We start from the raw sequence: 23,920 nt of genomic DNA, 5'->3' as shown, positions 1-23,920 counted from the left end.
TGAACTGAATAATTCTGAAACATTCATAGATCATACACAGTATGTACGTATCCATAATTATTAGTAACGACTCACTTCAGTTTAATATTTTTGGTTAGATCTCTAAGCTGTGTTTGCATTTTACTAATTATCTCTTCTTTCCCTAGTAGTTCAGCTGCCAGTTTCTGTTGAAGACCCATTTTGTTCTCCGGTTCCTTGTTGTCGTGGAAATATCAAAATATCATCATTATTATAATATGTCAATATGAATTTACATGGAAAAATTTAATTTAATAGGATTAAAAAAATATATTAACTGTAATTTTAGTAAGCGTTTCCAAGAAGCGAACTTTTTCTCTTTTAGATGCTATTACTTCTTCCTCAGCTATGCGTAACGTGTCTTTGGTTGCCTGAAGTTCTGCCCACAAATCCATTTCTCTCTCCGTTGGCAAATCTGCATACAAATTTGAAATATTATTACGACTACCAAATAAAGTACTACTACTCTACTAAGGCGTACTACTCTAATAAGGGGTAATTACCAGGATTTGGTCTACTATTTTCAAGTTCAATTATTTTGGCTTTAAGGTCCTCTATGGTATTTTGACTTTCTGTTAGTGTATTTCTAAGCTCGTTATTAAGTTCTGCTTCTCTTTGCGATGATTCCCGCTCTGCTTCTAACGTGATAGTTAAATCTTTTAACTTATTATTAAACTCTTGTATCGCTGTTTTATGCTGAGATGTCATGTTCTTAATTTGTTCTGTTAAATCAGCGACCCTAAAATGTAAATAACATTTGTAAGAAGATTACAGTATTTATAATTTTATTTATAAAAAATATTAAAAGTAATAACTCGGCCTGAAGAGCGTCTCGTTGCTGTGCCAAATGATTACTCGCTACTTCACCCGTCTTTAGTGACTCTTTCAACTTTCTTGCTCTTGCTTCTAGTTGCACTTCTCTTTGACGACTCTGAATATATAAAGCAACTGGCTGAGATGGCTTTGCCGTAATATAAATACCTTATTTACTGTTTAATTCCTCGATATTTGTACCTGATCTTCCAGACTTTTAACGGTGCCAGTAAGGCTGGCAATGCTCGCTTCAGCTTCACGCAACTGACGATCCATTTTAGATACTCTTAAACGTTGCTGTCGTAATTGGGATTCAGTCGTAGTGAGCTTCTCTTTTAACAATCCTTTTGCTGCTCGTTCATCCTCTAGTTCTTTACGTGTTTCCTTTAATTTAACATAAATGAAGTATATAAGTACACAAATTTGATGTCCAAGATACAGGCAACAGCCCTGTTTGGATATCACTGTATGTAAACTAATTCTACTTTTCTAACAATGTAACATTTAACTGTTTTTGTTAATAGAGATTGTTATTATTTTTATTGTTGTTTTTATTTTATGAAAATATAACTTTATTACATCCAGGATTTTTGCTGTTTCGGTGTCGTTACATGTCACATCAACTTTGGGTGTTGTTCGTTCCTCTAAATCATGTCGTAGGCGCGCTACTTCTCTGACTAAGGATTCTCCGACAGATAATAGTGTAGCTCTTTCTCGGCATGCACGTCTACAAATGAAATAGTAAGTAATCGTTCAAATAGAAATCTCTATTGAGGTATTCCATTTATAATATTAATATTTCTAAATCATAAGTTTCTAAAGTAAAACATATGGTTACTTTGAAAGCACTGTGATAGTATCCACTGCCTCGTCAGCACGGGACTTCAAATCACGCAGTGCTTCGCACATTTGCAGCCCCTGATTATTGTATAGAGCAATTCTGTCTAATGCAATGTTGTCAACATCTTCCTAAAAGTTGGCCACATTAATTAGTTTTCGCCTATTAAAATTTATTTTTAAGACTGCTTTTTAATCGTACAACAATTTGTAACATACCTCTTTCTCTAAATATTCTTTCATCCAGTCAATCAATTCCTGTCGCGCTGTAAATGCTTTCAAACACAAGTCCGCAAAACAAGCTGGTATATTCAGAGCTCTGGTTTCAACATCGGCTAACGTTTCTTCATCTATATGAAAGAAAACATGATTGAATCACTAATATCAGTTTCGTTAATTGAGAGCATTAAGTAATATTCGTAATTAATGATATTTTAGCTGCCTCACCTCCACCCACGGCTTTCACCGAGTCACAAATTACATACTAAAACATTATGAAAACACCGCTATATATTGGTGAAAATAAAATGATAATCAGTTCAGTCATTGATTTCACTACAGACAACACTCGCAGAAAGATGCGGCGAATGACCTCGGTTTTTAATATTCGATTTTATTATTATTTCGGTTTTTAATATGTAGTGATTAACCTATAGAAACACTTGTATTGAACAGTTCAACAGCCCCATCAGTAATTGAAGAAGTGGCAGCACTTCGACAGAGCTGGGTTATTTCTTCAGCCGTCCAATCAGCGACATTGAACAATACCAATTTAGATACTCCTTCTCCACCAGCAGATATACCCTCGTTTATCATACGCTCACGTAAATTGCGCAAATGGTCAAACATTTCTAATAGGGCTTGCTAAAAAATAAAAATACTATTAAATTTTATCTCGACTGAGTACATATAAGAAGTAGCGGCGAGTAATACTGGGTTAAAAATATGCAAATATGTACAAATGTATTAATTTGTAATAGCGCAATAAGGTAGTCTATTTTATATTATGTATTTTCTCATAAATATTTATGATACCTGTTTTAAATCTAGTTCCTTTTTCATTCGATGAAATTGCTTTTGTTTTGCAACGTACGTAGCCTTGATATCATCGTCTTTGCCGGGTAATCTCGATAGATTATATGCTATCGGAGTCGTCGGTCGAGCTGGTGCAAGTTTTGATGGAGTTTTCGGTCGCATTAATGACGTGGCTTTTTGTGGGGTATTGGGACGGCTGTATGGGGTGTTGTTACGTTGTGCTGATTGGGCGGGCGTGGTTGGTCGGCTTGGTAGACGAGGGGTTTGTGGGCGGCTAGATACGGTGTTTGGTGTTTGAGGATTACTAAGCACCGGCGTTTGTGGACGCGATATTTCTTCACTTTCTAAATAAGCAAAGAATACACTGTACTAATTAATATACGATAAAATCGACCAAACGTTAGCAATATTTACCACTCGTAAGCTGGAGCTTTTCAGGATCTATCGTAATTGAACCATTATAATTAGCTTCATCAATGCTTATAAGAATATCTAAAAAAAACGTGTAATTAAATTAAAATGGTGTGATATAAAATTAAATAAGCCCTATGAATTTCAATTATACCGTTATCACTTGGGTCAAGGTTATTTTGAACGTCTTCTGATGTAATTTCATTGATTTTGTCTTGCGATTCAAATTCTTCAATTCGTTTCCCTGCTTCTTCCGGGACTAATTCCTTATTATGCAGAAACTACGAGAACATTTTTGCGATTAATAAATTGTACCTATTTAAAATGCCCATGGAGAAACTAAAGTTTAAAGAAATGCTCACAAATATATCAGAATCTGCTACAACTTCTGGTTCACGGACTTTATTTACCTTGAAAAGAATTTATGAGTTAAAATTAATTAATAAGGTGTATAATTATTTCCATATATGCATATATTATATGCATTCCATACATGCATTTACCTTAAGTTCGGTTTTTGAATCTGATTTGCCACTGCGTGGAATAGCGGTTTTTATCTGAAATATAAAGATCTTGATTGAACTTTGAAATCTAAGGTCATCAATTGCACTGAACGATTAAATAATTTAATGTGTATTACCAGATGTAATGAAGAGATAACTGAGTTACCCGACTTTTTTTACAGGTTTTGTTTTAGATGAAAAGAGAAAAAAAGAGAAAAAGATGTCAATGATGTCCAGTTTGGTATGGCTTGACGTACCTATGTAATACATATAACAAAATAATACCAAAACATATAATAAATATACTCATATGTCTTTTATGGCATAAAAATAACCAGTGTTGATATATGTCGAATGCAGTATTCAGATATCGGAGATTATTATTAGTTATTGAAACAGGCAATCAGCATATAAGTGTATAATCTATGAGGCAATCCGTTTCATTACTTTGCCCGATACGCTTCCAAAAAAAGTAAGTCGATATAAAAAAAAATACAATTATATAGACAATGTTTATTTACACTTTTGTATACTATTGGATGTGTTTAATATTTAAAGATTATGTAAACACTTACCTTAGAAGTAGCGGGTGACGGTGGAGCCCTTGCTGGGGAGAAACGTTGAGTATTGGGCAGAGCGAGGTTTCTGTTGGTGGCATTTCGGGCGGCTCGCGCGGCTGACGCAACCGTTTGTCTTGGTGTGATACGCGACGATGCTGCATCTGTGATCAGAAGATAAAGAGTAATACATATAAATATCTATGTCTTAATAACATCATATTACGGAAAAGGGAAATTCATTTCAAGTTCGCGACGTACTTCTCATTTCCAATTCTTCGAATACAATTGATTTTACGTTGGGGAAAGATGCGACAACTATTACCAAAACACAATGTCCCTGTAACGCTTAAGAAACTGGCCATTCTACACACGTAAGAATTTATTCATTTAGACAGTAGGAGCAAGCATTTCTAAATGTGATAACATCACATTTACCATAATTTAGTTGCTATTCTAAATTAATGATGCAATATATATACGCCAAAGTTTCGCGTTATATTAATTTATGATAGTCATAATATACAAGAAGATATTAGAGCTACTCTTACCACACTAAAATTAAACGAATCTAAGTCTATACGATCTATATTATAACGAATACGAATATTTGGATGTGCTTGTAAATGCTCATGTTAATCATGTCCTTAATTTTCCAAATGCAGAAATATACTTACGAGGTTTATCTTTTATGGATTTTACTGAAGTAGACATAGTTAATTCATTTGCAAAAGGCCAAAATGTAGACAAAACTACGAAATTAATTTAGATAATAGATACAATATACAAAAGTGTGAAGCGGAAACCTGCAATAAAATGTCTTCTTATGTCATTACTTATTATTCTGATTTTAAAATTGACATGCACTTTAATTTAATTGTTGGTTTTAATGTCATTAAATTGAGACCTCCTTGCAGTCAAGTTTTGTAACTATATCATGCGAAAGAATTACAACCATTTCATTTGTTCTCTAAGACAACAATTCTCAATACTTGTCTTAAGATAGTTTTAAAAAAGATACAATAGCTCACATAACAATAGCATCTTATTGCACAAAGAACACTATGAAAAATTTAAAATAAACTTTAAAAATAAATACAGAGGGTATCTATACAACTAACTATAACAATATATGCTTATTATATGTAAGTTAATCTATTTATAGAACCACTTATGCCACCCTTATCATCAAGTTTATATGTATATGCTAACTATGTTTTTTCTAACCATGTTAAATTAAACAGAAATTAATAAAAAATACGTAAATTAGCAGATAATTTCATCGAGATTTTAAAATAATATCTAAATATAAAAATATATATATATTACCCAAGAAACCATAGAAAAGTATTTTGACCTGCGATGGTATTTCAGCTGATATATATGTTGTTAGTACCGCAACACACATGTAACTACCTTTAATTACCTAGTATTTTATAATTCGCATAATAAATTAAATAACTCTTAACAAAACTCATTGATCTAAAAATCGACTAAGCTTTCTTCTTTGACGTAATATAATGTCATTGTAACATTTTTTTATTTTTTAATTCGTTGCTAATTTAATGTTTGTTAAAATTTCTGTTATGTTGATTTTTAATTGAAAATTATTAATTATGTTTTAGACAGTTAGGTATGTCTGGAGATCTTCAAACACAAGGTGAATAGCAATCTACTATATAAAAATAAGTCGGGTTTTCCTTCCTGACGCTATAACTCCAGAACGCACGAACCGATTTCCACGGTTTTGCATTCGTTGGAAAGGTCTCGGGCGCCGTGAGGTTTATGGCAAAGAAAATTCAGGAAAAAATTCTGCAGAAAAGCGGGAAAATCATTTTTCACATACAACCACCTGGTGGCGAAACGGAGTTCGCCGGGTTTGCTAGTCTTTTATATTTTTCAGGATTTTATGACAAGAAATTATACTACAGACTAGTAACTATTTACAAATATAATTCGTACAAATTGGCTAGCAGTCCGAACAATAAAATACTAACAGATATTTTGAATGATCGAGATGTCTATAAAAGTATTTAAATAGAGATTTGAAATCAAATTACAGATGTGCACACTAGTCAACAGAAATCTCGGATACCACAGCGTCTACCAGCGGTACGTCAGCGTTTTCAGCTTAGATCTAAAGCTAACGCCAATGTCGATCCGATAGTATGTAATGTGTATCACATTTTATAATAATTTTAGTAATTGCTGTTTGTATTTATACAGATATTTTGATATTTGAATTATTGTGATATAAGTCGAAAAGAATTAAAGAAGTGAAAGTGTTAGGGTTATATTACAATATAATAATTCAATATAAGTATGTCACCATATGAATAAAATACAGTACCAATTGATTTTTGTAGTACTCCTATATATGGAAAATTGATTTGGTCTTCGTGATAGTGCTTTTAAGGGTTTTTTGCATGTTTTGTATTTTGTTTTTTTTTTCATTTTAAGAAAAGCAAGCTGGAAACATCACAACAACCTCGTTTCAACGCAAGAAACTCGCCGCGACCCCGTTCTGGTGAAGTGAGTATTAGATTAAGATATATGTCCTTCTGTTATTTAACCTATTGTTTGGTTATTTTTTTAGTAATTGTGAGATCATTGTTTAGAAGAAATAATAATATTAAATTCTTCACAATGTATAAATAACTATGACAAAAATAATCCGACTAATATTATAATTGCGAAAGTTTGTAAGGATGTGTGTGTGTTTATTGCTCTTTCACGCAAAAACAACTGAACCGATTGCAATTAAATTTGGTAAGTAGATAGCTGGACAACTGGAATAACATATAGGGAACTTTTTATCTCGATATTCCTACGGGATACGGACTTAAGCGGGTGAAACCGCGGGGCGCAGCTAGTGTGTTATAAATTTTGTAAAATACAAAGGCTTATGTAACAACCAATGATGAATTGTTTGTTACTATGCAGCAAACTCGACCGAAGTCTGCTAATCGAGTGAAAGAAGAAATCAACCAAGTTTTGCAAAGCCAACCTGCACAACGAATGATTCGCGTCATGGAAACGGATACACAAAAGGTGATAGACAATCGGTTTTATCTATTTTATAATTAGTGATTGTGGGCAGTGATGACCACCTAAGTGGTCCTTTGTTTGATCTGCTATAAAAAATCTCACGCAAGTAGTCTTACCAGTATTCAAAGATAGCTTTAAACAAAAATAAATAATTTTAAATAGTGTTATATATGTACCTACATAGGCTATTTAACAATCCATCACATGGATTAGTTACGGATTCTGTGACGGCTGAAACAACACGAGTAAGAAACAATACAATTGTAACAATAATAAACATTTTTCAGAAAATTTTAGCAACATCGAGGCGGAACGTTAATGACCGTCAAAAATTTGATGTGTTGCCGTCTCATAGAACACCAAGGGCGATAACAGTACCCGTAAAACAGGTGATAAACAAAAAAACTTTTATGAGGTATTTTCCGAGATCCAGAATTAACGACGCACTTTGTGCCCATATTTTTTGGTTTTCAAAATATTGAGGTTTTCATTCGTCTTTTTCTAAAATGTGTAAGCGCCAAATGACGTCATTCATATCTACGGAGGAATGCATTTTTTCCGGAGCTAGTTTAAATTTTAAATGAAAAAAAAAGTACTGTTAAACACTGAAACTTTTACTATTATACCGTGTGTTTGACGTCGTCACATAGTTTTTCGTTTTAATTCAATTTCTCTTAAAATATTTTAAAATAAAATAAAATATTTTCTGTGCCAGATAAAGAAATGTTTTATTCTCTTTCATTGTCTTATAAAAAATTAAAACATAGATAGGTACCAGGTTTATTTTATTATGGGAAACAAATAGCCAGATTTATTTTCCCGGAGTAGGAGTAGTTCTAGCGTTGAGATTACGGTCTGAAACATTTTATTCAATAGATTTGCACATCTCTTGAAATAATTAGATCCTCCTAAAGGGTTGATGGAGCGTTGACATTCCAATAACATTATTGATCAAATGTTTAACATGAATACCAGGGGCTCTATTTGTTTTGTTTTGTTCTGAATTGATTTATTTCTACATTGATCTAGAATCTAGATGATCTAGTTGCATCAATCTCGGGATAAAAAATTGCCTTTATGTTATTCCAGTTGTCCAGCTATCTACGTACCACAATTTCATTGCAATCGGTTTAGCAGTTTTTGCGTGAAAGAGTAACAAACACACACACATCCTTACAAACTTTTGCATTTATAATATTAGTAGGATTATTTTACCGTCATAGTTATTTATAAATTGTGAAGAATTTAATATTATTATTTCTTCTAAACAATGATCTAACAATTCAAAAAATAACCAAACAATAGGTTAAATAACAGAAGGACATATACCAAATTTTTTTGTCTGTATTTTTGCAACTACATTCCGAGACTGTGTGTTATCGCAACGACAATTAATGACACTTCATAATGTATTTTTCCATATCACATGCAGATCATTTTCATTTATTTATAATGCGGTTTTCATTACGTAATTTTTTGTACGTGGTACAGAATTACTTCTTAAACAAAACATTCCTTTTGTTTCTGAATGCATTTATGTATGAATCAAAATGAGTATAATTATTAGGCCCAATTACAAGCCGCAAGCGACTAGGTACTTAAGTATTTTATTAAAATATTTGGTTTCCAGAAACACACGTCGAGGAATACATATAATATTAAAACTTCAATACTTCCGGATCAGGTATTCAAATATGTACAATTATTTTCTCGTCTGAGTAGTTTATTCAAGTGATTAAATAATTGTGTAGAAATATCGAAATTTTTTCCATTATTTCCTGCTATTTAAAGCAAAGGTTTTATTCAAACCGTTTTCAATAATTAAACTTTAGGAAACAATAAAAAGATGTGAAGAATTAGAGGCGCAAGATGATTTTGGATACTTGTACGACTTATATGATTCGAATGAAACTTTTACGGAGAACGACGAAGGTTCGAGTTTTTATTCATGTCTTTTAAAACGTACAAAAATATGTAAAAATAAAGCATATTAAAATATTTTCAGAATCGATTACAACGCGAAGTGAGAAAGTAGTGCAGCTACAAATGAATTGGCAAGAGAAACTAGCTCAATTTGAGAAGATGAAACATGAATTAAACGATCGGCAGGTTATAATTGTGTCATGACATTTATTAATAGTCTTAACGTTCATGATACTGCTTTTCTGTTCTCATTGTGTGGCATGCCATTAAAAGAAATGTCTTTTATTTCTTTATTTATTCTTTCATTGCATATAACATTAAATGCCTTGTGGCATTATTTGATTTAAAGCCTTAGTCATCTGCGGTTGTGAGAAATCGAATGTAACAATTTATAGGTTTAGGGGTTCAATCTCGGATATGGAAATTGAAAAAGAGACCGCAATTAAAAGGCTTATCATAAACATATCTGTATATTAAATCATGTACAAAAATAATTATTCTTACCGTCAGGTAGTCTGTTATTTTAATAAAGATCTTATTAAATTGTAGAATACTATATTGCAAGTATATGCAACACTTCGAGGAATGCAACAGCAACTATCCAAACTAGGGCAGAAGGCATCGTTGCCAACAACGGAAAATTTGAAAGTGATGAATGTTTCTAACATGTCTCCAGCACAATTGCTACAACTTTGCGAAGAATCAAAACGGACAAAAGATGGTTTATATTTTTAATCTTTATTTAATTAAATAAGGTTTGATTAAACATGGTCACGGCTCCCTTATTGTCATAGCGACTCATCAAGTTATTTTTGCTCATAGCCAATTTCAATTTGGTATTTGATAAGATACATATAGTATCTATTTATGATTATAAATTGTATATAAAAATCTGCTCAAATTATATAAATAATTATCAATTTTTAGATAATCTATCAGCAAAGCAAGAACTTCCAATCGATATTAATAGAATAAATAAGATTCCGATGAAATTAGTTACGACTTGTGAGCAAATATTAGCTCATCAGCAAAGTTTAACGAGTTGGTTTAAAAACTTAATGACCCAAGAAAAGGTTAGTTAAACGAATTATCTAACTGCAAATACAACAGAATCGAAATAAAGCCGGGTCCATGATGATAACAAAAATTATGTTCCAATTAAATTACATCAAAAGTGAAGCCAGTTATTAGGTAGTAAATTTTCTACTTGTAGGAGTGCAGCACAGGTTTACTATCAAAGAAACTGAAGGAATTTAACTCGGAAAATGAAATGCTTAATGGTTTGCTGCACACTGGTCAAAACGAATTTCTGAAAGAGTTTGGTGAAATAATGGAATTCTTAAGGTAGTTATATGTATGAGCGTTTGTTCACATTTGAATTAATTTATAACATTACTAGCGGTCCGCCTCGGCTTCGCTCGTGGTACATATATAGCCTAAAGCCTTTCTCAATAAATGGGCTATCAAAAACTGAAGAATTTTTCAAAACGGACCAGTAGTTCCTGAGATACGCGCGTTCAAACAAACAAACAAATAAACTCTTCATTTTTATAATATTAGTATAGATTACTTACCTTACAGAAAATGCATTAATGAAACAATGCCTCTTCAGTTACGAAATGAGCAATTGACTTACGAATTGTCGGAATTGAACTCTAAAATCATTGACCTTCGTAAACAACTACACACTGCTGAGCAACTGAAATCTCAAAATCATAGGGCTAAGATTGAGGTAAAATTTTGATCAATACATATTTTATTTATCTTAATCTAACATTTTGTTAAAATACATAAGTTAAATGAGGCATTTGTAAGTTGTAAAACTAAACCAAAAATCGTGTTCAGGAATTAGAAAAAGAATTAAAGGAAGAGAAAATGGAACGTGCTTCATTACGCAAACGCTTAACGCGTTGTAATGGTCAAGTCAAGATAGAAGAAGAAAGATCAACTAACTTGGAAGCTGCTTTAAATCAAGCACAAATTCAAACAAGAAATCTAGAACGAACGGTATTGCAACTGCAAGAACAGGTATGCTTTAATTGAAATGGTCAAATTAAGATTATTTTCAACATTTCAATAATATTTAATTTCAAATTACCCCTAGAATGAAAGACTTCAATGTGACTTCGATACGGAATTAAACAAATTAAACGAATCAATTAAGGAGAATACAGCGCATTTAGAAGAAATTGCTGATGCTCGAGAGAAGCTGCAACTGGAGTAAGTTCATACATTTCTTAAATTATGAAAAATCTCAATGAGATATGGCTTAACTTTATATTTTCCCGAGTAGAAAAGAGGACTTAGAAAAACGTCTTGAAGAACTATCAACTCATTACACCGAATCTCTTAGTAATTTAAGGCACGAATTGAATAGCAAAATAAGTCTTCTGATCGAAGCTGAGAAAAAATATAGCATAGAGATTGATGAGAAGAAACGTTTACAAGAAATAGTTGAGACCCAGTGCGCTCAACTTGTTGAAGCTGAACTGCGAAACAAAGATATATCTCAGAAGTTACAAGAATTGGAAACGCAATCCAGTATGTATTACTATTTGTTAAGAGCCGCAAATAAGGTTAAATCATATATTCAATAATAGATTAAATTTCACATTAAATATTGATTACCTCGTTTGACTATAAATATTTATATTATAAGTTATAAGTAGTATTCTTTCTACTTAATATCTTTCTTTTATTTAAAAGCTGTTTTACCTACGAAGAAAATTGGCAACGCGGTCCATTTAAGCAATGGTTTTAAAAGCTTACAAATACAGCATTATTATTGTTATAGGCGAACGTGAAAGAAAGTTAAAATTTGTTGAAAGCGAATTATTAACAGTAAAATCAGAGAATAAGCAATATCAACAACGTTTGATAGATCAAGAAAATGCAATAAAAGAATTTGAGGTAAAGCCTACTTTGAAAAATAGCATTCTAATTAAAATATGAAAGATCACTCTCATAAGAGAACATAAGTTCTGTAAACTGTTTATGTTTGTAGGAAAAATTCAAGGAATCTCGAATGATTGAAGAGAGACTAAGGAATGATCTTAAAAACAAAGATGATTGCCTTAGTACATTAGAAAACAAGAAATCCCATTTAGAAAAACAGCTACGTGACAGGTTCGTTAATATTTTTATAGGTTTAAATAAGTCAATTGGCCTCAATTTTAAGCATGGTTTCGTTTTATTTAAATAAATATGAAATGATGAGATGCTTTTTCATCTTGCCCCTGTATCTTTTCAAGAATCAATGGTAACTAGTAGACAAGGTTTAACATAATAGTCATCGCCATCGCCCCTTTCAAAGCTCTCTAATTTTTTCTGGGGTTCCTACCGCCTTTATTCTTTTTAATTTTAGCGAGTCGAAAATGGAGCTTTATGAAGAACAGTTATCATCTCTTAAAACACACATTTTACAATTACAAGAGTGCTTTGGTGAATATGAAAATATTAATGATCTGCGCGAAATGGTATGTAGCACAAAAATTATTGTAACATGTATTTTCGTTTCGGCACGAATTGGGCCAGCTCGCATTGGGAAAGATACCAAACCACCAACGAATATAGGTGTGAAATAGTAGCATGCAAATGTTGCTGTATCATTCGGTGAGCGTGGTGGGCCCATAGCTTTTTTCTCTCATTTTGCGTCAGTAATCCCTTACTAGAGGTGTAACGTACGCCTCTGCAAAAGTTCATGGGTGGTGAAAGCGCCTACAGAAACTTACCTTCAGAAGACCCACCAGCTCTTTTTCTGATGATATAAAAAAGAAAAATAAAAGTAAATTTACATTTCAGCTAAATCTACAAAAGAATAAAGTGCAAGAAATAACACGCCATAACAATGAACTTGCTGAAACACTGCAAAGGCGAAATATAGATTTGGAAGTACATATGGAAACAATTGGACGACAAGAACATGCGTTACAACAAAATAATGAAATTATTAAAGTACTTTCGCAAAAGGAGGAAGAGCAAGCTAATATTATAAAGTTGTTGCGGAATAATTTAGAAATTAGGTCTCAAAAGGATTCCGAGGTGAGTTTGTACGTTGTCTTTATTTATGTAATACGAGTGGCTTGTCAGCTCTACGGGGGTGAACTAAGATAAAAAACATGAACTGCATAGTGCTTCAGAAATAATGCAATTTTTCCTTTTGGGTAAGAATATAGCGGTCATTTAGTTTCTGAATTTACAATCATACAAAAATTATAATATTTATTAATATATTAGTGTAAATACTAAATTAAATGATCTATTAAATTTTAGTTAAATAGACAACTCGTAGAGAAAAAGGAAAAAATTGATGTCCTCATTAATAGTTTAGATACTAGAAAAGGACAAATATCGCAGTTAAAAAAGATCATTTTAACTTTAGAAGACCAAATTCGGGATATAAGTCAGCAAAAACGAAACAACGATGAGAAAATCGACATACTAGAGCAACAAAATCAAGAATATAAGTTGTATATGGAAGATAGAAATGACAATGAGTCTCGAACAAAAAATCTGGACACTTTATTTGAAATCCTTGAAGATGAGTTAGGGAATTCGTTCGAACAACAATACGAGTATAATATTGAAAATGACCCTAGAAATAAATGTACTAGTAAGCACATAGAACAGCAGCTTAAACAAGATTTTCCTTCAAGGCAGAAGTTATTCGACCCAGAGTATGAAAAGAACCGGCAAAATATTAATATGAATAATTTCGAAAACAAGCCTTTTAATTATAAGAAAGACAAAAAAGAAAGTGTCAATCGGAAAAAAACTACGCAATTAGAAACCCTTAAATGGATATCGGGTTGCGATAGGAAAAATACATTTGCACGTCCTATTCGTGAGACAGTTACAGTAGGACATTCAAAGGACAAATATATAACTCGCAATTTGCCTCCGTTTGTTCAAAGTAATTTTAAAGATGACAGGCAATATAAAATGCTTAAACTAGCTAGTCATAGAATGTAAACTATATGGCCATCGTCTGTGTGTTATTGTTTTGTGATTGTTGTTAGTATTAATTGCTGATAATAAATATGTGAACGCCGTTGTATTCTTTTAAAAATTTTATTTATTATTTTAAACCCACATTTAACAATAGCAAATTTAAAGGAAATAGCAGCTTTTGTAATACTTTCCCCACGTCCCAGTATTATTCAAAGAAAATGCTCGAATCTGAAAAACAAAAGACATAATATTGATTAATAAGCCGAATACATCTTTTGCGTTTATATTGAAACAAAAATCATATAACCCAACTTGGATTAGTTCCGATTTTCGGTTGAGATGTCGGTGTATGTCTAGCACGTAAAATTTCACGTTCTAAAATAGCTCTTCGGCGCTCGAGTTGTGTGCGTACTCGACCCTCTCTCTCGAGCTGTAAACTTTGAGCAAGTACGGCGCTCTCTAAGCGGAGAACTCTGGCACGCTCAGCACGTAAAGCTGACCAAGTATCAGCCGCACAAGCACATATAGAAGACAGCGAACGGGACACCTGATTAACAAATAAAAAAAAATCAATTTAGATGGACACTCGTGCCTATCAACTCTGACAAATTGTGCTAAGGAAACTTTAGAGCTTTCCGTAATTAATACTGTCACTACCACTAAGTTTCTATGTCTACCAAAAAATAAAATATACACCTCAGGGTGGACATTATCGTCCATGGCTGGAGGATCAGTTTGTCCACTAAGATGAGCAGCTAAGTCCCTCCGCGCTCTCGTCATTCTCGCGAACAAATCTGCAGCTCGTTCATGACGCTCCAGCATAAGCGCGCGAGATGCGGCAGCGGTAACTAGCGCCGAGCGTTCCCGGGACAGCGTTTCGACTTGCATGTGCAATTCTAGTAACTGAAACATTTTTTAGAGCAATAAAGTTTAAATTGGATTATAATAATAAATCTATTCTATATTCTAGGCTCTTTACAGCGATCCATGTCAGATTAAGAAAAATAAAAAGCGATAAAGTTAAAAATCAATACTGGTTTTGCAATATAACGTCATTTAAATACCTCGGTTTGTAAATCTTGATAGGACGTCTCTTTGGAATAACAGTCGTAATTTCTTAATCTTTTTACCTCCAGACGCAAAGCGGCCAGCCGATTTTCGTACTCAGTCATGCTTTGTTCCCTTTATTGTTTATTATCGTTATAAGTTCAGTAACATAAGTTAAAGAGACACGGGGAATGAGTTATGTACATTAATTTTAATGCTTACATAATCTTTTCATTGTCACGTTGTTCCTCTATAATACGTTGAAGTGCCATAATCTTTTGTTCTCTATTTAATAACTCAGCCGCCAATTTATCTTCTTTATCAGCGCCTTCTTCTTGCTACAACAAGAATTATTATTATGATAAAAAAAATTGACTGCTTTTTAGTTTTATTGTAATGTTATTTTTACGATCTTTCATTCTCTTCTCGATCTTATTTTTATAGCCTATGCCACAGCCTATGTCAAAATCCGTCTAGCGACTTGCGCTGAAAGGCGTGCAGAAATGGATATACATTTATATACATACATACTTACATGCATACATAGTTATAAACTCTCGAAAAACATTACCTTCCGCCTGTCGCAATCGATAAATATATCTAGCGTAGCTAAGAATATTTATTTAAAATTTTTCAGAAACAAGATGCAAGTCAATAAAAAACGCTACATAATATAAAACTCTAATTTGCATGTTATCAACGCACAAACAGCCTCTTCTACCTACATAAATTATACATTTAAACCATAAGTGGCAAAGTTAGCACATGTTGCTTTAAGACAAATTTGTTACTGAAGCTGAGAAACTTCCAAAGCTAAGTAGTACTTATAAAAACACACGTGTAATTTAAAACAACATTTGTTAAAAAATAGCTACCGCAATCTTCGAAAGGGAATTTAAAAAGCTCTCCTTGTCGGCACGACTCTGACGCAACTCATCTTCAGCCCGAGATAAAGCTACCCTTGTCACCTGAAGTTCCTTCCAAATATCAGTTTCTCTATCGGATGGTTCACTTTCTACAAAGAAGAGCACAAATAAAAAAAGGTTACGAAAAATTATTTGTGATTTTTATGATTAAAGATAAATTTTACGATTTTTACCACATAAATACATCAAAAAAGTTTTACCTTTTGATGGTACATATTCAAAGCAACGTCTTCGTTCTAAATCAACTAGACGCATTGACCGCTCACGCAATGATTGTAATTGTTCTTCTTGTTCCTTAACTCGTGCTTCTAATTCTTGTACACGAGCTTCAGCTGCATGTTTTCCCTTTTCCTGTTACAAGACAGAGAGTTAAATCACGAGCGAACAAATTTTACAGACATTTAATTTTGAATCGTTATTAAAAAATAGAAAAAATTCGAAGTATGAGGAGGGATGGGCTTAACACTTTAAATATTTTAACGTTAATATTTATAAGGCATAAAAATGCTATTAGATTTAAAATTGAATGTCTAATTTTACTATTTATTTTTCTATACACAATAATACTTTGTATAACTTCATGGCACCTGTTCTGCTACCTTCGCCTGCAGTGTCTCGTTGCGCATTTTTTGTTCCATTTCCCGGGCTTCAGCCTCCTTTTCCGCTGACTCTGCTTGTTCTCTTAATTCTTTCACTCTGCAATGCATTCCATTTTGTTGATTACTAAATTATTCGGTTACTTATTATTTATTTTTAATACCAACCTAAGTTCCAATGCATCACGCTGACGGGATAAAGTATCTATTGTTATTTCTCCTGTTTTCGATACCTCCAAGAGTTTTCTAGAGCGTGCGTCATAGCTCGTTTCCCGATGACGATACTTAAATAAAAAGGTTTATTAACATATTTTCTATAAATAAGTAATTTCTTGGATTCTACAAAATGCTTAATTTTAAATTCCAGTGACAAAACATATCTTTAATGCTATCGTTTTCAGGACACAGGATTTCTTACAGAAATCTATTAAAAATATCTTTCAAGGTCGCTTGGTTTCAAACGCTACATGATCACAAAAAACGTTCGATAGATATCAGTTATTCGTTCGGAAATATATGAATTACATAACAACGTAAGTGTCACTCAGTTAACTCACAAGTTGTTCTAGGTCTTTATGCTTCCGCCGCGCTGTTTCTAATTCAACACGCGTGTCTTTTAATTGTTTCTCAAGTGTTGCAATACGAGCCCGAGCAACCCGCAACATACTTTCAGCGCCTGTTAAAACTTCCTTCATTGAATCTCGTGCTGCTCGCTCTTTTGATAGTTCCTCGCATAAGGACTGAAATAAAGATTGTATTTAAACAACAAGTTTACAGAAGTTGTTCAATTGCTAGGAGTAATATTCTTTTTAAATATTTACCTTTTCTGTTATGTCTTTCAGTGATTATCCAGCTTGTTTTAATGAAATGCTGTTGGTTTCATATATATATTGATATGTTTTTTTTCATATATGTAAATGAATCTATATGTAATACTTTATTCAATATACATAACTTACATATTAAACAAATATAGCCTTACTTGATAATTAGGAGTATTGTCCACGTTTGGTGTTGGATTTTTATTAGTATCTTGTTGAGTCTCCTTTTTCGATAGTTCCTCGATTTTCAATTGAAGTAGAGAGTTTTCTTTTTGTAAACGTTCAATTTTAGTCATAAATGCATCCCTGTCTAGCCAAGGTACTCTAAAAATATAAAAGAAACAGAATAATGTTATATAAAATGAAAATAACTTTGTATTTATGTATTATTTTAAATATACTTAGCCAAGTCCATAGAGTATGTTATCTTCGCCTTCAAGTTTTCCGCTGTTCCAGCAACAAGTCTGTGTAGTTTTTCAGTTTCAGTATCAAATTCCATATTCTTAGTCTTCCATTCTAAGTTCTTAAAAAAACAAATAAATTCTTGTTTGTTTTTGTATTTGATACTATTATTGTTACAAATAAACTATTGATTCTAGACATTCATAATGCTTATAAATTATTCATGGACTGGTAAAACATAAATATTTAGAACAAAAAGGCTTATTTATAAATTTTGAGTAATTTATGCCCATTCATGGCGGATTGATTGTTAAGATTGATTGTTTTCTAGCTTTTTATTTACCTTTTAAAACTGTATGCCGTTGCATGTAACGTATACTATACATACTGGTGATGAATTTTTAACTATTTGGGAAAGTATAAATTTACTTGAAATGTATTTATAGATAGGCTTGCATATATTTTTGAATCATTAATAAAATTTAAAACAAATATATTATCGGGGCTTTTATATAAGCTATTATATAGAAGCATATAATTTTCAACCGTAAGATAAGTAGAACGATCACAACGATGTTTGCATCGAAGTAAATTCAAAAGTTCAATCCTTCGCGCCATCAGCTCTGCTCCCATTCCCAAAACTTCTTCAGGAATCGGATTAAGTTGAGCCTGTAACTGCTGTAAGACTTGAGGGCCTGTTGTAAAACCAAAAATAAGAAACGTTTTATATTCTTTCAGCTGATAAACGTGGAAGGATAGAGTAGTTGTCTAGACAGTGATACAATATCTAATTATTCTAATATTTAGAAATTAAAAACTTTTTAACGGATTTTAAACGCGATTTATTCATTATATTATTAACCCGACGTTTTTAATTTCTAAATGTATAATACTCGCGTAAAACCAAACACAAGAAAATACTAATTATTCTAATGTTTAATATGAATCTTATATCCTCTACATCTTTATTATTATTTAAAGAATAAAAACGTCACGATATATTCAAACTGTTACCCAAACTTCCTCGTATATCCGACTTTAGGGGTATTTCGAGATCATCCCTCAAGAGCAGGAGCAGGTCGTGCGGTGGCCAACCTGACACTGATAGAATTCGTACTTCACCTAGTGATTCATCGCTGATTCCAGCTCGATTCTCTAAATCTTTTAATGCTGCGAATTGCTCCAGCAACATGTTCTAAATTATATAGATCCAATTATTCTTTTTACTTTCGCATTTGTAATAATCGAGTTAAGCAAGAAACGTACCTGCTGGTTGAGCAAATTTTTTCTTAATTTAAAAAAGTCTCGTTTTTTAGTAGCCAGAGCGCGGAGGGCTTTTGTTACCAAGCAGTGCGGCATGGCGAGCTCTTTTTCTGTCAATGAATCTCTATGTCCATGATCCGAATTGTATAAAAAAATTCTAATATACACTTTTTAATCTATTTTATTTTATATTCAAACAGGTACATGCGCTGTGTAGTAAAAAATAAAAATAATAGAAACCTGGTTCTTGAAACATGTAATTTTGTGAACTTTGCGAGACATTTAATTTTTCGGGAGCATAGTCATCGCCATAATCTATATGTTCCAACGATTTTTTAGTCATCTGCTATATAAAAAAATCATAAATTAAAATTTATTACTTTTTTGCTACTACATTTTAAAATACTTTTAACATAAACTTACATTTGATGGTGACAGGCTTTGGCATCTTCTATCCTTAATGCTTTTCTTTGCTAAAGCGGGGCTCTAAAAATAAAGATATTTAATGTAATATTTAGGTTATTACATATATTATAATGGGGTGTGTGTTTAAATGTATGACTTTAGGTTTATAAAGAAATGCAAAATTATTATTTTTGACATTTTGGTAAAAAAACATCTTAATAACTACTATCAACAATACCTGCGAGGCGCTGGTATAAATCAAAATGTAAGCAAGTATTTAAAGATTTGTAAAAAAAATTTGATGAGCGAATAAGATTAAAATAAATGACCATTTACTAATTTCATCTCGGCCCTGTCCTGCTTCCAAGAACCAACAATACATCATACGAATTAATCGAATTGTTGGAGCTGTTTCTTCGAATTGAAATATTTTGAGTTAAAATTAAAATTTTATGTTCGTATCAGACATACGTACATGTTATTTTTTGGAATCATGTATTAAATTTTTTACATATTGATATAACTATTGACGAATTTACATACCGCAAAACTGTTTGATCATCTTATGAATTGTTGGGAATCAAAATACTTAATACAGGGTTATGAATATTTACAAAGGATAAGGTAAGTGCTCAATACTTATTATTTTTATCTTCTAAAAGACTAAAGAGCCTTACGCGTGGTCGTTGACCGACAGGACTGCAAGAATTGGCTCTTTTGTACGTCGTCGGCCTCGGATGCTTTTTATCTGTGTCGCCATCTACAATAAATCTTATATTATGAAGGGAATATAATAACTCCCTGTCTTTGTAAGTGTTTTTTATATCCTTAATAGGATCCTATCTTCAGACAGGCTAGTGTTCTATGGGACAATTAAGCGGGTCGGAAAAAGGTCGACGTTATGTGACATCTGCCAACTCGCACTTGACCAGGCTCTTCAGTGGCAAGACATATGGGCTGATGCAATGACCGATAGTGATTATATTGCATATATTTGTGCTAACGTACGAGACAATATCATGTGATAAGGCCAAAAAATACTATCTGTATACCTATTAATTATTTCTTTATCGCTTACCGTTTTAATACATTATATTACAGCAATAACAATATCTATACAAATAAACAGGTATAGATAGGCTAATGCTACGACCCAAACTAAGACCCAAAACTAATACGAAAGATTTGATAGTACAATGTAATCGATAAATAAATGGAAATTTTATGATACCGTCCTAAATATTAACCTGAGACAGTTAACAACTGTTGTTACCTCCCTAATCGAACCATACTCAAACCATAATATAATAATAAGATTTGCGTACTCAACCTTTAAAATGGCTGTAATTTAATGACTAGATTATCAATAACTTAGATAGGAGAGTATACAGATGAAACAAGCAAAGCCAAAGACCACCAATTAGAGCATCTTGCAGTGCAAGAATAAACAACAATGCTTCGAAAATTCCACTTTTGAAAAAAAAATATTTAAAAAGTATAGGATTTTTGTTGTATTATCTAAAAATGATTATATACAGAAAAGAAAAGTAGAATAAACAAATAAAAACAAACAGTCCTTGAAGAAGAGACATTTACGTGTTATCAATCCCTAAATACAATTACACAGCTATTAAATTCGTGTTTAAATTGTTCTCTTATCGGTTTAAGTAGTAAATAGCCTACTAGACAAAATAATATTTTCACCTACGCTATCACTCTGTAATTGAAGTGGTATAGATAGGGCTAATCTCCATTGAACTGATATAAAGTATAATATTGCTTAATAGAGTGTTCGAACATATTATCAGAAGGCTGTACCACAGCTGTACACTGTACTGGGTACCTACCTACAACATTATTTACTTACCTACATCTAAAAATATGTCAGTACATACAATTTTTAATTTCAATACATTAACAACATAATGAAACAACTGTTTTCTTATTTCGTCTAAATAAGCTCGCAAGAAAATATAGATTAAAATTTGTATAACAATGAAGAACATTTGTCCGCGAAGGAGTTTTGTCCGACATAAGGCTCTACAATAAGATAACGATTGATATCAATTTGGATCGTTTATTTACTGTACTGACCTGGTAGTGGATTCGAATTACAGCCTGATCTGAGCATTATGTTTTTAAATAAATGTTATTTGTACTTTAATCTTATTAATTTTGTCAACCCACAACTGATGAATGACATTTGGTGAATTATGAACGAAGAATGAAGAATAATTCACGAGAAAAGAGTATTTTTAATAATGAAATCAAACCTTCACGTAATCTAATGCATAGCAACACAACATGATTTATCTTTAGGTATATTAAGTATATTCCACGACGTAAAATGATAATTTTTATCATTAAATTATGGCCTCCAAATAATATCTATGACCTATGCAACATTTATAAGATATTTAGCCTTGATTTAAGATTTTAAAAAATTCTATATATTTATTAAAATGGATCGAGGTCCTCATGACACCCAATACCTCCCCTTTGTTAAAATCTTGCCCTAAATAATTACGCATTACAAATGGTTTTTATTGTTAGAAAAAACAAATTATATCTGAACAGTTATTTTGTCACATTTTTTCTTAAAACCTTTAATTTAAACTGACCTTAAACTCTATTTAATATTGATATAATGGATGGATATAATAATAATAAATTAAACAAACTACTTAAGGTTACAATATTTTGGCAAAGAAATAAACATATTAAATTCAAACACAAAAAAATCTTTTACCCCCCTCCGTAGGAAGAGGGGTGAAATTTAAAAGTAATCTAATTACCATTGAGCAAGATAAAAACTATCACAGCCAGATTTTTATAAACAATGATTTATTATAAACTAGATCTCTTTAAAGTATCGACTCTTGAGATTATTTCATTTTATTATTTCCATTGAAAACAACGCAATTGGCACAGCTTTAGATTATAAGTACCTACACGTGCCCTAATTATTCAACAACTAGATTTATATAATATTTATGTATAATGACACAATACGTAATACAAAGTATATTAATAACATTATAGAAGCGAAATAAAATCGACGTTTTGTTTACAAATATAATTTAATCTCTTCTCCTGTTCTGTTCGTAACTTTCATGTGTTTCAGTTTCTATGTTAGGTTGATCAATTTAACTATTTGAATAGACTCTATACTATAGAGTATACTTTGGAAAAAGAAAGAACGAAATAAACTTATAAAAATCAAAAAATGCTTTGAACAAACAAAGCATCTACTCTGATATTTTTAATATTCCTTTCCATTGAAGATGGCATCTAAATTTATTCTTACCATAAGCACAGGTAACATAATACTATATATATTACACAAGTACTGTCTTGAATCCTTTATTTTGTGTGATTGTGGCAGAACTTGATTTTTTATTTATTGGATACTAAAATGTATGGATTTTATAACACTAAAGATAAAAACTTCATTAACAATGTAACGATGTAACGAATAACGATATTTTGGTCAGCAATGCGCGGGCGCCGCGCTCGGAGCCGCTAAAATAACGACGTTCGACCGTGACCCGATAGCGAATCGTTTTACTAAACAGCTATCCCACACGCTTGCGGAAAATTTTGGAAAATAAATTTTCGCAATTTAATGAAAAAATTAACGTTCCGCTACACAGGCAATATTTAAATATTAATTTGTTTATTCATAAACTTTATAGATTTTGCCCGCGGCTTTTGCACGCGTTAAATTCGGAGTAATTTAATAGATGCTATTAACCTTTCTCTTGATTTACTCTATCTATTTAAAAAAGCCCCATCAAAATCCGTTGTGTAGTTTAAAAGATCTAATATAGGGACGCATACATAGGGACAGACGCGAGAAGCGACTTTGCTTTACACTATGTAGTGATAATTTATACAGTACATTTAGATTTTACACTAATTGGATATTTTTAGTTTAATTATTGCCAAACAGCACGTGTATTAGCTGGCACAACGCGAACATAAGGGCTTTGACCCGAGTTTTCTATAACATTACATTGTAGTTTGGTGCAAACATCAATTATTGCACGTTACGGGCTGTTTGCAATAAGTATGCAAGAAAAGTTAACAAGTTCGATAGTTCGCTTATCGTATGAGAGGCTTGTCGATAACGTGGATTGCCCGCGCAGCCGTCAGTGCCGTGACCGACGCCGGCGCAGCACCCCGTCGCGGCCGCACCGAAAGCGCAACAACAATACGTCAAAATAATATAAACAATACAATTGATATGTGCCTGACTGCCGACCCGTGTTTAGTAAACTGTGCCATGACGAACATTGCTTTTACTTTAAACAGTTTGTTTTAATAGAAGCAGAACCTTCGATTGTAGAGGTAAGTTTAAAATTT

General features: G+C 32.2%; 4 protein-coding genes across 6 annotated transcripts in view; 2 read left to right on the top strand and 2 right to left on the bottom strand.

The window, feature by feature from the left end:
• LOC119833384 (cingulin-like) overlaps positions 1–4,888 on the bottom strand; it is an 8,812-nt gene extending 3,924 nt beyond the window's left edge. The window contains exons 1-15 of the mRNA XM_038357370.1: positions 4,852–4,888; positions 4,193–4,338; positions 3,618–3,671; positions 3,477–3,524; positions 3,269–3,395; positions 2,704–3,047; positions 2,319–2,532; positions 1,888–2,018; positions 1,670–1,800; positions 1,411–1,558; positions 1,033–1,215; positions 834–949; positions 522–757; positions 297–433; positions 76–194 (exon numbers count right to left, since the gene is read on the bottom strand). Coding sequence (XP_038213298.1) covers positions 76–194; positions 297–433; positions 522–757; positions 834–949; positions 1,033–1,215; positions 1,411–1,558; positions 1,670–1,800; positions 1,888–2,018; positions 2,319–2,532; positions 2,704–3,047; positions 3,269–3,395; positions 3,477–3,524; positions 3,618–3,671; positions 4,193–4,338; positions 4,852–4,888 — 2,171 coding nt within the window. The remainder of the gene's footprint in view (positions 1–75; positions 195–296; positions 434–521; positions 758–833; positions 950–1,032; positions 1,216–1,410; positions 1,559–1,669; positions 1,801–1,887; positions 2,019–2,318; positions 2,533–2,703; positions 3,048–3,268; positions 3,396–3,476; positions 3,525–3,617; positions 3,672–4,192; positions 4,339–4,851) is intronic.
• A 3,770-nt stretch (positions 4,889–8,658) lies between these two features.
• LOC119833412 (golgin subfamily A member 6-like protein 1) lies at positions 8,659–14,209 on the top strand. Of its 2 annotated transcripts, XM_038357404.1 has the most exons (15): positions 8,659–8,906; positions 9,055–9,154; positions 9,228–9,331; positions 9,695–9,866; positions 10,073–10,218; positions 10,359–10,489; positions 10,727–10,877; positions 10,991–11,173; positions 11,250–11,365; positions 11,439–11,686; positions 11,940–12,055; positions 12,150–12,271; positions 12,510–12,621; positions 12,947–13,186; positions 13,418–14,208. In XM_038357404.1, exons 3-15 carry the CDS (start codon positions 9,269–9,271, stop codon positions 14,114–14,116), a joined length of 2,499 nt encoding a protein of 832 aa, XP_038213332.1. In that variant the 5' UTR covers positions 8,659–8,906; positions 9,055–9,154; positions 9,228–9,268; the 3' UTR covers positions 14,117–14,208. The 2 variants fall into 2 exon arrangements, with proteins under 2 accessions (XP_038213332.1, XP_038213333.1); XM_038357405.1 differs by lacking the exons at positions 8,659–8,906; positions 9,055–9,154; positions 10,073–10,218 and having other exon boundaries at positions 13,418–14,209.
• Positions 14,210–14,251: 42 nt separating this feature from the next.
• LOC119833413 (intracellular protein transport protein USO1-like) lies at positions 14,252–22,375 on the bottom strand. The gene is made up of 19 exons (XM_038357406.1): positions 22,351–22,375; positions 20,233–20,315; positions 19,574–19,636; positions 19,391–19,496; positions 19,154–19,260; positions 18,902–19,082; positions 18,434–18,582; positions 17,887–18,008; positions 17,647–17,809; positions 17,222–17,404; positions 16,833–16,948; positions 16,656–16,764; positions 16,269–16,419; positions 16,018–16,157; positions 15,365–15,480; positions 15,160–15,277; positions 14,792–14,998; positions 14,408–14,642; positions 14,252–14,323 (listed from the first exon to the last, which is right to left on the bottom strand). Exons 4-19 carry the CDS (start codon positions 19,491–19,493, stop codon positions 14,301–14,303), a joined length of 2,223 nt encoding a protein of 740 aa, XP_038213334.1. The 5' UTR covers positions 19,494–19,496; positions 19,574–19,636; positions 20,233–20,315; positions 22,351–22,375; the 3' UTR covers positions 14,252–14,300.
• Positions 22,376–23,677: 1,302 nt separating this feature from the next.
• LOC119833239 (zinc transporter 1) overlaps positions 23,678–23,920 on the top strand; it is a 12,952-nt gene continuing 12,709 nt past the window's right edge. The window contains exon 1 of one of the 2 annotated variants that reach the window (XM_038357168.1): positions 23,678–23,849. The gene's annotated coding sequence lies outside the window, so the exon portion shown is untranslated. Of the gene's footprint in view, positions 23,906–23,920 lie in introns of both variants that reach the window. The other variant, XM_038357167.1, reaches the window with a different exon arrangement.

Source organism: Zerene cesonia, chromosome 17 (assembly GCF_012273895.1).
Source record: "Zerene cesonia ecotype Mississippi chromosome 17, Zerene_cesonia_1.1, whole genome shotgun sequence".
NCBI classification, from domain to species: domain Eukaryota; kingdom Metazoa; phylum Arthropoda; class Insecta; order Lepidoptera; family Pieridae; genus Zerene; species Zerene cesonia.
Note: the sequence above shows the minus strand (reverse complement) of the source record. Positions and strands in the feature narration are given on the sequence as shown.